This window comes from Pseudocercospora fijiensis (assembly GCF_000340215.1).
Source record: "Pseudocercospora fijiensis CIRAD86 unplaced genomic scaffold MYCFIscaffold_19, whole genome shotgun sequence".
NCBI lineage: Eukaryota > Fungi > Ascomycota > Dothideomycetes > Mycosphaerellales > Mycosphaerellaceae > Pseudocercospora > Pseudocercospora fijiensis.
Window position 1 is genome coordinate 533,013 of NW_006921550.1, and position 13,865 is coordinate 546,877.

General features: G+C 52.4%; 5 protein-coding genes across 5 annotated transcripts; 2 read left to right on the plus strand and 3 right to left on the minus strand.

Annotated features, from left to right (window-relative positions):
• Positions 1-1,476: 1,476 nt before the first annotated feature.
• MYCFIDRAFT_85358 (uncharacterized protein) lies at positions 1,477-2,451 on the plus strand (the record flags this gene model as incomplete). Its single annotated transcript, XM_007934387.1, has 1 exon — positions 1,477-2,451. One exon carries the CDS (start codon positions 1,477-1,479, stop codon positions 2,449-2,451), a length of 975 nt encoding a protein of 324 aa, XP_007932578.1.
• Positions 2,452-3,496: 1,045 nt separating this feature from the next.
• MYCFIDRAFT_46895 (uncharacterized protein) lies at positions 3,497-3,894 on the minus strand (the record flags this gene model as incomplete). The annotated part of the gene is made up of 3 exons (XM_007934288.1): positions 3,497-3,658; positions 3,718-3,786; positions 3,847-3,894. The coding sequence occupies 3 exons, from the start codon at positions 3,892-3,894 to the stop codon at positions 3,497-3,499; spliced, it is 279 nt and encodes a 92-aa protein (XP_007932479.1).
• A 2,205-nt stretch (positions 3,895-6,099) lies between these two features.
• MYCFIDRAFT_85360 (uncharacterized protein) lies at positions 6,100-7,717 on the minus strand. The gene is made up of 4 exons (XM_007934388.1): positions 7,610-7,717; positions 7,474-7,550; positions 7,242-7,328; positions 6,100-7,182 (listed from the first exon to the last, which is right to left on the minus strand). The coding sequence occupies exons 1-4, from the start codon at positions 7,643-7,645 to the stop codon at positions 7,137-7,139; spliced, it is 246 nt and encodes an 81-aa protein (XP_007932579.1). The 5' UTR covers positions 7,646-7,717; the 3' UTR covers positions 6,100-7,136.
• Positions 7,718-7,913: 196 nt separating this feature from the next.
• On the plus strand, positions 7,914-11,222 carry MYCFIDRAFT_85362 (uncharacterized protein; the record flags this gene model as incomplete). Its single annotated transcript, XM_007934389.1, has 1 exon — positions 7,914-11,222. The coding sequence occupies one exon, from the start codon at positions 7,914-7,916 to the stop codon at positions 11,220-11,222; it is 3,309 nt and encodes a 1,102-aa protein (XP_007932580.1).
• A 644-nt stretch (positions 11,223-11,866) lies between these two features.
• Positions 11,867-13,723, minus strand: MYCFIDRAFT_85363 (uncharacterized protein; the record flags this gene model as incomplete). The annotated part of the gene is made up of 1 exon (XM_007934390.1): positions 11,867-13,723. The coding sequence occupies one exon, from the start codon at positions 13,721-13,723 to the stop codon at positions 11,867-11,869; it is 1,857 nt and encodes a 618-aa protein (XP_007932581.1).
• Between the last annotated feature and the right edge of the window lie 142 nt (positions 13,724-13,865).

A 13,865-nucleotide genomic window follows, 5' to 3' on the forward strand; every position in this document is an offset into this window, starting at 1 on the left:
TTCACATGCGGAGAGCTCCAGCTTCGCCGCCAAGACATCCTCGTCAGGGTCACTTCAACTTCCATCGACCTTTGCTCCAGTTGCATGCATCATCCTATGCCTACATATGTACACATACATATGTATTCCAGGTTATCGCAGGCAGCATCATAACATCGACGTGGAAATTGACTCTGAGATGCCACATAAGCCACTCATACCGAGCTCCAAGGCAAGTATGACCACTATTTCTCATAGAGAGATCAACCGTTCCAGCTCGGCCTTCCTGAATCATACGACTATGCAGTACTAATATGCCTGCTGTCACCATTCCATTCCACCGAATTGATATGCTGCTATATGTAAAATCAGTCTTGTCACTTTTCTCGGCATTTCTACCACACGCTCTCCCCCTTCCCAACCTTCCCATGTCCGCTCCAATTCTACCAGGTATTGGTGATTAGCGGCCACCCACGACCATATGGTGTCAGTATAACGGCAAGCACGACGGGAGACCAGAAGGAAAGCATATCCTCCACAAGCCCCAGCCCTGCGGCGAAGCTTTCTGGATCGCACCTGTGAAGACCTGTGGAAACACGACAAGACTTTCCGGTACTGGTTCAAGGTTCCATTCTTCACGCTTCTCATTGCTACGACCCTCGTTGCCCTGGCGGTAGCTGTTCCCGTGTTGTGGCGGAAGTGGTGCAGAGCAAAGGCTCGGAAACACCGCGGACGCCACGACCAGCACGGAGTATATCTGACGGATACTAATGCCTCATGGCGAACTCATTCGACCGATTATCTTCCTCCCCGCACGTACAACCTACTGATGAGGCACCGAAAGCCGTCAGGGACGAGCAAGATGCATTTATATCCCCGGGCTTAACGCCATGCAATACCTGGGGTACCGAAATATCCATGTCGGACGATGTAGAAGACCTGAGAGACAGCATACACTATCCGGCGGAGGAAACGGAGCGAGGGTCTGGTGAAGACGATCCTCTGCGTTTCTACGCGCGTCGCAACTACTAGGAGTATGGCACCCTTCATCCGTCCGCCACTCGGCACACATCCACGTTGACAGAAGCTTCGTTTTCACGAATATTATCTGGCGAGAAAGCTTCCTCCGAGCCACGTTCTGCGTCGGTCCCGCCTCTGGCACTCAAGAGCGCCCTCTGCACCAATCAGACGCGGACTTCACCTGAAGGCGCAAGTGATACTCCGAAACAGAAGAAGTCGGCACACTTTCCTGCAGATCTCTCAGAAGTTGATGCTGCTTTGCGGCGCACTGCAACTGACACTCTTCTTGACTTTGGTTCCCCGACAGATTGGGACGTAGGACAAGTGGATAGGCCGATCGTCACATCGGAACAGCCATTGCCTCGCACTTGGAGTGGTGTATCTGACAACCCGTGGCTTCACGAATCTTTCCAATACGACAACGGCCATGACGAGCATGCTCACCAACGAGAAGCAATTGACAAGTTTTATGGCCCAATGGATCGGCGGCCATCCCTGGCTGACGATAGTGAGGACTACGAAGATGAAACCTTGTTGCAATCTGCGGCAAGCGGAGCCAATTTTGGGGAAGAACACGACGATGCGTCAAACAGTGACGACCGTAGTGAAGACTCGAGAGGTTCGGCGAGGACTATTTCCGATGATGAGGAAGCATGCAAAGGCTCAGACCGTGACGAAAATGACGACGATGGCCATTTCGAAGATCGTCGCCATCAACGGCGTTCAGGGTCGACTGCCGAACGTTATGTCACATCAGATATTGCCAGAGATGAAGCAGAAAGTCCCAGCTCGAAGAGTGACATGGAAGGTGAGGATGTGGTGTGCACACCTCGCTCAACAAAATCCTTTGGCGAGACCTACGAAATGCCCCCAATCCGTGAGGCGCCTGACGATATCCCTACATGTGACGAGACTGAGTACATTCCGTGTGGCTCGCAACCAATGGTGGAGCCAGGACCAATTCGCCGAGCTTCTTATACAGAGGCCGAGAAGCCGAAACGTGGGCGGCGGATGACAAAGACCGATGATCATCGCCGCTACTCGTCTCTGACAGAGCTATGTCGAATGAAGTCGCGAATCCGATCACCATCTTACGTTGCCCCAAAAGCGAGTCCGGCCCGTCCAGCAGTCACGGCAATCAGTGTCCATCCCTCCGACTCTCCCCGCTTGACGACTGTTCATGAGCATCCTGCAACACCACAACGCACAGCGCAGACCGTGCAGTCTGATCTTGGATTGTATCAGATGCTATGGGAAGAGCCGCCACCATCGCGGAAGAGCAGCGTAGCCCCCACATATAAAGATCCGGACAGCGGGGTTGAATTTATCCTGTTTGATGAGAACGACCCAGGCGCAACGACTCCGATGATCGACCACGTCAAGACAAAGCTTACCGCATGGAACTGGTCTCGCGAGGTTATGGACGAGTCTTCCGAGGACAGATTAGGATAGCGACCACTGCCACTCCTCGATGCCAATCGCCGTAGAGGAACGTCCTCTGATCAGACGCTGTCCGGAGATAAGCCGCCCAATCCACCTAACACTGCTCGTCACAGTGCCCCATCATCCGCGAAACCGTCACAGCCTCAGTCACCCATCGTAGAAGCTGCAGATGAAGATGATCTCGATGAATCTCCTGCTCCGATCGAGCTTAATGTAAGAGGGCTGTTGAATACTGGTCGATCGCAACCACAGACTGCGTATGCCAGCACTGCGGCCGGTGATTACCTTAATGTCACACCCCGCGGAAACAGCCTTCCCGCATCACCCAGCATTCCGCGAAAGCTGTCGAATCTTGGCCAGGAAGAGCTCCATTTCCAGTCTCACCGCGACAGTGTCGAAATTGTCCGCGGTCACATCAGACGACAGGATTCCGAGACAGATCACCTTAGACCCAATAGCCTCCTTCTCACCAGCAGAGATTCTTTCCTGCTCAACAAGAGCAAGCTGGAGCGAAAGCTGCCATCGGCATCGCGATCGCCTGTCAGACATTCAAGAGGCTCTAGCCCAGCCAATGCACCGATCCGCTGGAATCGTTCGGGAGGGTTGAGTCCAATCCCGGATGCAAGCCCACCAAATCAACTCACGAGTGGATGGCAGATTATGGAAGCGGGAGAACGGAGGAACAGAAGCAGAGGCTCGCCTAGGCCAGCGCCGACGAGCGACATGCCAGACCAGAAGGATGGAGGATGTGACCATGCTGAGCATATCGAGGATATCAGCGCTGTGGAACCGAGCGTGGACACTACATGTCCCAGACCTGAAGACCTACCACATCCTGAGCAACCTCAAGGCTGTCCAATCTGTACCCAAGACCAACCAAGAGGCTTCGCGAAGCGTGTCTCGCTGTGGAGGAAGAGGAGGAATCGGACCTGAGAGATGTTGCATTCTTCTTTTTCTTTAGCTCTTTCAGCCAGACCTGACCTGAGGAATTCGAAATCTTTTTGCTCTCCCTGTGCTACCATGTCCTGCCGGCGCTTCCCACGTCTCTCTCTCTTTAATCTACAGTCACCCCATTCGCTCTCAACTCTTTCCTCGCTTCATTGATCTGTCCCATCAATTCCTCGTGCGCTTCTGGTACATCGTTGAAGGTGAGGACTCCGTAGCCCAGTTTTGCGAGTAGGTAGGCGCCGAAGGTTATGAGGGTCCAGAAGGGGAGCTGGATAGGGCTTAGCGTTAGTGAAGGCATAAGATGTATTATGAAGGGCAATGTCGTACCACTGGGATTATTTCATTTTGGATCTTGGAGGGAAAGGGTAGGAGGCCTAGGACGCAGATTGTGTAGATCTGGAAGTGAGACTCAATGTTAGTTCAGTTCGTTGGTGTGAGATGTGAGGTGGGGTTTACTGAGGCTACTAGAAGGCCTAGGGAGAGTTGTTGTTGGGCGCGTGTCATTTTTCTTGGTTTGGTTTGGGTTGAAGGAGTGTGGGCAATCTGCTGCGATGCTGGTGGTGTGGTGTGGTTGTAGGGAGGTGGTGGTGGTATAGCATACATGTGGTTGTTTTGGTGGCAGGACGCTATTGGTGCGGCTAAGATCGGCGCTAGTGGATGATTTTGCAGGGAATCAGCAAGGGCAGGGCAGGCAGGGAACTTGATCACGACACCAACGATCTGATCTTGCGAAGACTTGGCGTGGCAGCTCGAATGTGCCTTCATTGAACTGGACAGCTGGACGGGACGGACATGGCACGGGTCCATACCAAAGATGTCATCAATATGTCGCCAAGCCAAAGTCCGATCCACGCACAGTGCAGAATCTCTCGGAGCTCGTGAAGGCCGATTGATACCAGATCTGGAAGAAGCTCAACCCCAGTCGTCAATACACAATACTCAGAGTCTTGGATAGAATGAATCGATCGTTACCATATCCAGTCACAACCTCACGGAGCTGGCTTCGCTCTTTGGCAATATACCTGTGGACCCTTTCGAACTTGTTCTGTTGACCGAATCCTTCCGTGGAACATTAGACGACCAGAAGGTCACGAGGATTTGACTGTGCAACTCAATGACTCCTCGATAGAGTGCAAGACCGGGTGGACATTCAGAAAAGCTCTCTTCACGTCCGCATATGGCAGTTTGATCAGCATTATAGGCCTTCGTATTTTGGAAAGTTCACTGAACTAAAGGAATCCGTGGGAAGCATACTGATATCTTCGCGGGCTATGGATACCATTGTGGAGACTGCAACAAAATGGTTGGCGAGTGGCTGCAATCGACGGTAACGACTCCTTGTGAAGCGCCGATGTCATATTGCGCTGAACCTGGTCCTATAAAACATACTGACTCCAGATGTCCTTAACCATGAGACTTCCACTGGGACTGTTACAAACCAGGAACCAAATCTTCACCCACCCAGAACGTTGCACATTGACATTCTTTGGTCCGTTGGCTAATCGACATACATAATGCTTGCATCTCCTCCTCTACTCCATCCTCTTCTAGTTCACCCTCCCGATTACCCTTTTCACTTTCATACAAGGACAGATCAAAGCATGCGCGGATCCATCGTGGCAGGCGTCTTTGCCGCCTGTGCAGTCTACCATGCCAATGCGGCTCCCTTCAACAGTGCACCATCCACCCCCAGCGCATGCACTAACACTACCGCTGCTTCCTACAACGTCTCGGAATGCCAATCATCCTCATCGGCCACCAACACGGTGTGGCCTGACTGGGCCGGTCACGGTCCTAAGATCGACCCATCGGTCTCCCTATTCCCAAAGCCATATGCTACCCCGGCCCCGGAGACCTACGATCCTACCGCGCCCCTACGCATTCAGTACCCTGATTCACGAGAAGCTCTGACTCCCATGGAAAAATGCGAATATCTGGAATACCTCAATGACGAGACCTTTACTCAAGGAATATTGGACAACATCAATGCTACTGAGAAAGACTTTTCCGAGGCCATTTCAGCTGGAAAGCTCATGCCGGTTGATATTGTCAGCATTCGGGCTCAATTACTGAAAGCATCGGACGACTTCGCCATCCTCGAAAACGAAACTAAAGCACTGATGAGGGAACTACATCTCTGCAAGACCTCGGGTTCTCTGGACATGCAGTGGAGTAGCACTATGGTCGACAAGCTCAGGTATAAGCAGGGTGACATCGAGTACAGACAATTAGAACTCACCCACGATCGCTTCGATAACATTGATTATCTGATTCAGAATGCTATCTTCAACAAGGTTCTTCCTGGCAATGGGTATTCTCGGCCGGACCTTCCTCAGATTCTGATCCCTCTAGATCTCTCGTTGCTCAATTCTTCTACGGTTCCCACAGCTGCATCGACGAACTACTCCCGGAGGTCTAGAACTTCTAGCTACGATAAGACGACAGCGCTCTCTACTTCGACTACAATGACTCGGGATGTTGACATTATGGAGGATGATTCAGCTGAGAAGCGCAAGTGCCCCGGCCCGGCATATCACGAGAATTGCACACCCAAGTACGACCGGCAAATCGCCGGTTTGATGGCAAAAATCGGGCAAGAGAAGAACCAAGTGACGCGTCAGAGACTCGAGAAGCAACTGCAAGTCGTCAAGCTGGAACGAGTCCTTTCATGCGCCAAGCTGTGCCCGCTGCAGCCAAAGCATCCGAAGCAGTATCCAAAGCAGATCTGGGCGATTGTAAGCGGCATCATCAGGGGTCTTGCTGACCTGCTTGACCTCGATGGTGGATCTCGACATTCCGAGCATGGCAATCACCCATCGCCACCATCATACCATCCGATGAGCACCTCCAATAGCACTCTGCAAGCAGCACTTCAGTTCCCAAAGTCCACCGGGGCCGCCAATTACACCTCCACTCCTTACCCTACCTCTTCGAACACAACCATTTCGACCGTCCACACAACTCCTGCACCAGATTGCACGTCCTCAACACACGGAACTGGAAACTCATCCGTTACGCATCCAATCTTGAGCTCTTCTACTTCTGAGTCTTCGTCTTCGGTCGTCAGCACTTCGCACCCACAGCCTCATACGCCGTCTAGCACCGAGGTTTCTACTTCGTCGAACCCAGTCACTTCTGGTCCGGTGGTGCCTCAAACGAGTTCCATGTCAAGCAGCAACTCGGAGCCGACCAGTAGCCAAAGCTACGTGCCGAAGCCTCACAGCACTACTCATGTCCAGCATACTTATGCTCCACAGCCTTCGCACGTTTGACTAGCTCTTCATTCCCGGAAGGTCTGCCGACAATGGGCTAGTCACTCAGACGGTCTTTGGGCTTGGGAAGGTCGGGGAAAAGGAAAAGATAAGGTGACCCGTTTTTCTAACCAATCTGCAATCCGTGATCAGAGCTAGTCAATAAACACGTAGATAGCCCTCGAACGTCGATTTCGGTTCATACTTGATCAGTCCCATGTAACAGTCGTGGCGAGTGTATGCCCACGTCTGTGACCGTCACGGCGAATCGCGACTTCTAGTCTCTCGCCGCTTGTAGAAGGAGAAACGATCAATTCATCAGGCTGGATAATGCATATCTCGAATGAATGCCAGCCTTGACCTTCCAGCAGACGACGGGTGTCGCGAAAGTCTGCTTCTTTATGCCTTGTTCGCGCCAGCCGAGCCGATTTCTTACGCCATAACACCTCGCTCGTGAATCTCATAACCTCCGCCCGTATGCTGGAGTAAGGGTTTCTATCGCTGGCCGCTCTTGATGATGTCGCGCTCTGCAGGGTTGTATCTTTTCCCCTTGGTCAGCATCCTTTCTCTCGAAGCGAAGTAGTACTGTACAGCACATACCTGAGCAACTTCTCGATCAGATCCACATGTGTAAGCATCATTCTTCTGCAGCAGTAGCGATTCAGGCCGAGCTGGTCCATTGCATCGCTGTTGATAAGATGTCAGCCATCTTTTAGAATTCGTTTGGTTCCTTCACGTCTTAGGTAGTGTGCTTTGCCTTGCCCTTCTCTTTCTCTGCGCGCAGGCGCTCCGATTGCATGTTTCCCCATTTCACGCCAGCATTTTGACATACCCGTCTGATATGGTGTCCCCATTCTCTTGAACCGTGCCAATTAATTCGACGTAGCGCTCGTAAAGGTCTGCAATGACCTGCGAACAATCCTTTGTCAGTATGCGCTTTGCGATCGCGGACGAAGTAGTAAATGTACCTTGCCGCAGGAGAAGCAGCGAATTGGAATGATCATGTTGGCGGTCGCGAGCTGGATTTCCGAGTATTGAATGCCAGCCTCTAGTGTTCCGGGTATGTTGTCGTTGTCGCAAAGAAAGTTGAAGTCGGTCTTCTTCGACAAAGAATCCCGCGTCTGGCACTTGCCCTGCAGAAGCCGGAACCCTGAAGCTTATTCGTGCACGGACCCTTCACGAAACTTTTAGAGCTTTTTTGGAAGCAACAGCCTGTAGACGGCGACATTCACATGCACTTTTCATTTTTGTCGCATGTGACAGTGAGAGAAGATGGCGAAAGATACGGAGAGAAAGAGGAAGTTGGAGGAGCAGACGGAGCACACACCGAAGAGGTTGAAGCAATCGCAGGCGGACTCGGCGAAGAAGACGAATAGTAGAGGCAATGCAAGTCCGCAGGTTCAGGTACCGAGACATGATGGTTCAAAGAAAGTCACAAAAGGCTCTACATCTTCGAAGAAAGGAGCGCCCGCCGATGCGCATGATTCTCCTGGCCCAAATGCTGCTGTCAAGCAAGCAACCCCAAATTCGAGAAAGAGCGACATGGGTGTAGCAGAGCAAGAGAGTGACCCATCCTCCAACGCGGCTCCCGTGGAGAACCGAAATGTCAAAGTGGTGGAAAGAAAGAACAAGAAAGAAAGGAGGAGAGAATCGGTGCAGGCGAGCGAGGACATTTCAATCGTGTCAAACGCAGACGAGGATACATCTATGGTCGATTCTGTAACGCCAAAAGCCAATGCGAAGTTGTCGAAGAAAGTAGAGGAAGGCGTTGAAGCAGATGCAGGCGCATCGACGAGATTCAGATCGAAAGAAGACAAGAAGCAACGATTACGCGACAAGAAGGCTAGGCGGAAGGCAGAGCGAGAGGTTAAGGCCGGTATCAAAGAGGATGAGCAGCTGTCTGCACCCAATGAACATGGCTGGTGGCTCTCTCCGCCCTCGGCAGGACGCTATATCAGCCACGATCCCATTTTCGTTACAGACGAGAATGGTGACGAGTGTTTGATTGCAGCAACCATCCGAGAAGTGCAACTCCTGCATCTTGACAACTCATTGGTCTCGCGTACACACATCGTCCCTGACGGCAGAGCTGTGCAATGCTTCTCGCTGAGCGCCAAGTACGCTGACCATGTGGATATTGCCTACGACAATGGAGCGAAGATTCAATGGAACTGGACTACTGGCGTAACCTCTGACTCAACGTACCCCGGACAAGAGGCTGTCATAGCCAGCACTACAGCACAGGTCTTAGATGGCGTACCCGAATCATTTTATATCAGCCATGCACAGGGCAGCTACAACATCAATGGTGGACGGAAGCTGCTTTATTCCACATATCGCCCGATTCGAAGTATCCAGGTGACGCAGAACGCATCCTTCATCATCTGCTTTGGCACCACCGCCCTCATTCTTGGCAGGAGGAAGGAGCAGACAGACACATACGTCTGGCTGGAGATGCCAATGACGGTTCCGCCTCAGTGTGTGGATGCTAAAGCAATTCTCACAACGTCAAAGAAGAATAAAGTGCAGCCAGCGGAATTGGTGTTTGCAGTCGGCAATGCAGATGGCAAGATTCACGTCTACTCAGACCTTGCCTCTCTCTTCGGCAAGCCTCACACTGCGGCATTGCCTGCGCCTCGAATCCTGCATTGGCATCGGGAGGCAGTATCCACAGTCAAATTTTCGCGAGATGGCAACTACCTCATATCAGGTGGCAAAGAGTCCGTCATGGTGATCTGGCAACTCGAAACAGGTCACAAGCAGTTCGTGCCCCATCTTACTGCCGAGGTCGAGCGAATTGTTGTTTCGCCGGATGGTACTCGCTACGCCGTGCAGATGGGTGACAACTCCATCATGGTCTTGAGCACCACCGAGCTGAAACCTGTGGCCAACTTTGCGGGCCTGCAGCTTCCGGTTCAGACCGAAACTGGCCTGGTAGATGGCGTTCAGATGCCAGTCACAGCTGCTGTTCTTCACCCTAGCGATCCCACTCAGCTGCTCTTGACTGTGCCATCAACCCAGCCAAAGAACGCACGAGATATAAGTACGCGACCTTTCCTGCAAACCTTTGATGTACGCGATTCTCGCCACATCAGCCGACAAGCCCTGTCGCGAAACAACGTGACTGATTTCAACCTTGGACCTGAAGGTACGCCAATCATGCCTCCAGATGTATCGCACCTCGCTGTAAGCGCCGATGGCCAATGGCTTGCAACCATCGACGAGTGGATTATCCCCGGAAGCGACCTAGAGCATGCTGTGGCGAAGACTACTGCACTTGGACCCCATGATATCATGGAGCTGAAGGAGCAACAGGCGAAGAGGCGCGAAGTCTATCTCAAGTTCTGGAAATGGAACGCCAATCAAGAAATGTGGACGTTGAGTACAAGAGTCGACGGGCCACATGACCGTGCGGCGAATGCTGATCTTGGCGCGGGTGCTGGGAGCGTCCTGCAATTGAAGTCCGACCCGGTCTCAAATAGCTTCGCGACTGTCGGCCAAGATGGCGCTGTCAAGTTATGGAAACCCCGAATCAGAATGAGGCATGGCGTGCCTGTAAAGGAAGAGGATGGATCTGACTTTGTCGAATGGGCCTGCAAAAAGACCGTTGCACTGCCAGTCACTGCAGAGGTTGATGATGACCCGGCCGATTCTGCAGTCGAAATGTCAGATGGACCAGAGGACGCGCCAAAGACCTTGGCGACTGTCGTCACGTCCTTCCCCTCGAGAACACTTTCAGTCGTGGATGCTGGCTTAGCCTTTTCTCCCGATGGCTCCACGATCGCCTGCAGCACAAGAACTACCGACGAGCCAATGCACCCTCTCGTCCACTTTCTCGACGCAACGACTGGCGCCATCACTGCCACAAAGTCCGGCATCGTGCCTTCAGACCAAGAAGTGAAAGACCTGGGCTTCCTCGACCGCTACCTCATCGTCCTAAACTACAGTTCCATCCGTGTCTGGAACCTAGTCGACGATAGCCAACACTATACAATCGCCCTGCAAGGCCACGCTGAAGATCAACAAGAAGCCAAGCTAGCCATCAACCAAACAGACGGCACCTTCGCCGTCGTCTCATCGATTTTAAATGAAGAAGACAACTCCGAAATACTCCCACAAATCGCCGTGTATCGTCCCAAACACACCGATGCCCTTTTCGAAGCAGCTCTCGAATGCGTGCCTAGCGCTCTTCTAGCCGGGAACAATGTCAGAGGTTACACCATCCTCTTCGAAGACGGCACGATTCGATCACTTAGCAGTGCTGTACCTACCACTCGTCGTTTATCCCTTGCACTCGACGCAGCAGAGGAAAACGCCATCGAAGAAGGCGATACCACGGCTACAACATCCGCACTATCCCTTCTCCAAGAAGACACAAACGCAGAAGAAATTCAATCTGCCACCGCACAACTCACACTCGGAGGTGAACCTGAAGACGACAGAAGTGTCGTACGACCAGAGCAATTATCGAGCATTTTCGATGTCGGAGGAATCCCCCCTGTGCGGGATATCTTTCATGCTGTTGTTGGACTTTATGCTAGGAAGCCTCGAAAATTGGCAATGGAGATGGAGTTGGCTTAGGTGTATGAAAAGCATGTATATACGTCTATACGTTTCTTACCCCGTTCGTGTACTTGTTCAGACCAGCTAGCCTGCACGCCAGGAGTTTCTTTGGCGCCGGTAATGGCAGGAAAGTCCATGTCTCTCCCATCAAGTACCCGCTTCCCCGCCCGCCATTCGCTTCATGAAGATCAAACACGATTCAAATAACGTGTGCAAGGCGGATTTCGTGACTCCAGCTCCTGGTTAGTGCCGGCTCTCGGCGAATACGATTTTCCGTTTTCCTTTACGAGCGAATCAAAGAAGCCTCTAGCGAAAAGGTGGAAACACGAAATCCTCCTTGCACACGTTACGTGCCCAGCTAGCTAGAAGACGAACAACCGCTTTCCACTACCTTATGCGAACCAGAGGGTAGGTGGAAGATAGCCTCAAAGGCCTCGGAATGAATACTTCTTCTTCAAGCCTTCTGTCCGATAGTATTCGAACACACTAATCTTACAATTCCTCCTCGGAAAAACCCTAGGTATACAGCAGCAGCAACTCATATCATACAACATCATACCGGTGTTCGAAGGCATGATTGTTTCAAAAGAATCAACATTACAAGTTGTTGGATGATCGTACCGTATCAATTCCGTCTTCCACTCCGATCAATCAATCAATCATTAGAATTTCTGTCCCTCCTTCATCCCAAGATCCAAAGCTTCTTGTGCTGTTATAAATGTTTCTAGAGGAGGCCGTGGAGTACTAGTAGTGTTCGTGTTTTCCGCCATCGTTGTCGCATCACCAAAGTCTCCTTTCACTGGTGAGCGCTCGAAGCTCAGATTTCCGATAGTGGGTGCTGGTGCCGCTGCTGGAGGGTCGATTTGTAGCTTCTCTTTGGGCGACGAAGAGGCAGCAGGAGAGAATTTGCTAAGGGGAAGGACTCCGAACTCGGGTCGCATTCCGGAGTTGTTGCAAGCAACGCTTGCGGCAGATACCGCCTGGTTGTCATATGATGTCCCTTCCGAACTCCCGCTCGTCTCTGCACTCGCTGATCTCGCCCTTACTCCAGCTAATGCCGCTGCTGCACCGGCTGGTAGCGAAGGTGCGTTGCCATAGCTGCTGAGATTCTCGTTGCTCCTCGAGAATTTGCTCGTTGGCACTGCCACTGGCTTTCTCTTCGTTGACGATATAGTGTTGTCATCAGGACCACTAATGCTTCCGTCGCTCCCCTTCAGATTGTCCCGAGATCTTCCCTGAGCCAGACTCTTCGCTGGAAGTATAGGGTGCGCTTCCTTCTCCAATTTGGGAGGGTCTTTTGGTGGCGGCGTTGGTGGTGGACCGCTCGAGCTCGGCCTGACCGGCGGCGCGGGGCGTGAAAGAATATTCCCGGTTGGCTGAGTGGTGTTGTTGGTCTGCGGAAAATCACGGTTAGCGTTGTTATGTGAGAAGTGCACCACCTCCTTTTCATCATCAATGGGAGATGCTGTCGAATTTGTTGAGACGGATCTGGCCGCGGCATGCTGAGCAGCTACCACAGCAGCGGCTGTTGCAGCAGGTGATGTCACTGCCGTGCCTGGCAGAGCTTGGGCATCAGATGAAAGTGAAGTCTCGCTCTTACTTGAGCCATTGGCTGCAACAGAGGCTGCCGCTTCGGCATCAGACCCTGGGGGTTTGCTGCCAACAGGCGCAACTCTCGCGTCGTACACAACATGCCTCATCTTGAAGGGTGCCGGCTTCGATGCGTCAAGCGGTTGACTCTGCTCATCCACTGTCTGCCCTGTGACATCCGCCGATGCTCGATTGTCGTACACAGGATTGCGTATCTTGAATGGAGCCGGCCGAGAAGCACTGCTCGTTTCTGGAAATGCTTGTGTAGGCATTCCGTCCGCACCTAGTTGACCTAGCCTTGAATCTCGATATTCGACTCTGCCTTGTCGGTGTTTCGCGGTGGTCGTTGCAATCGGATCCTGCTGCTCGGATGGGCTCAATGGACCGACTGGATTTTCTTCGGGGCTTTTCAAGTGAGAGACACGAACATTTTCCGGGAGCATTGACACCGGACGAGACGAGGCGGAAGAAGAATTTCCGTCCTGCACATTACCAGTTTCATGGAAAGCAGCTGGTGACACTTCCAGGGTCGGGATCATATCGGTTTCAGACCCTGATCGATGCTCGTCCGGGGATGCTGTGGAGCCCGGATCCCGCTTTGCGCCATTCGTGCCGCCAGCGCCAGATGTTCCTGGCAGATCGCTTGGAAGCTCCATGGGAGATACGCCGAGGATGCGCGCGGCCTTCAACCTAGACGATTCCGTGCTTCTGGTAGACGCCCGATCGCTTCCGTCGACCGATTCTAGAGTCATGGTGGAAGCATTTGGACTTGGCGATCTCTTGTTGGCGGCTGCTTTGCCAATATTCTTGAGCTTGAATGGATATGCGACGACGCCATTGTGAGGTCGGCTGTTCTCAGGATTCAAGAATGTGTGATCGCTGCCAGGCACTTTCACGGCTTCCTTGCCTGTTGACGAGGCTTCCGACATGGTTGGCGCTGTAGATCCACGGTCCGCGCCAGGCGCTGTTACAGTCGGCGATGGCGGGATTTCAGAGGCAGGCGGCACAGCTCCTACCACGCTCACTGGTCTTGCTCCAGAATTCAACATCCCCGACGCTGCACTAGAACGC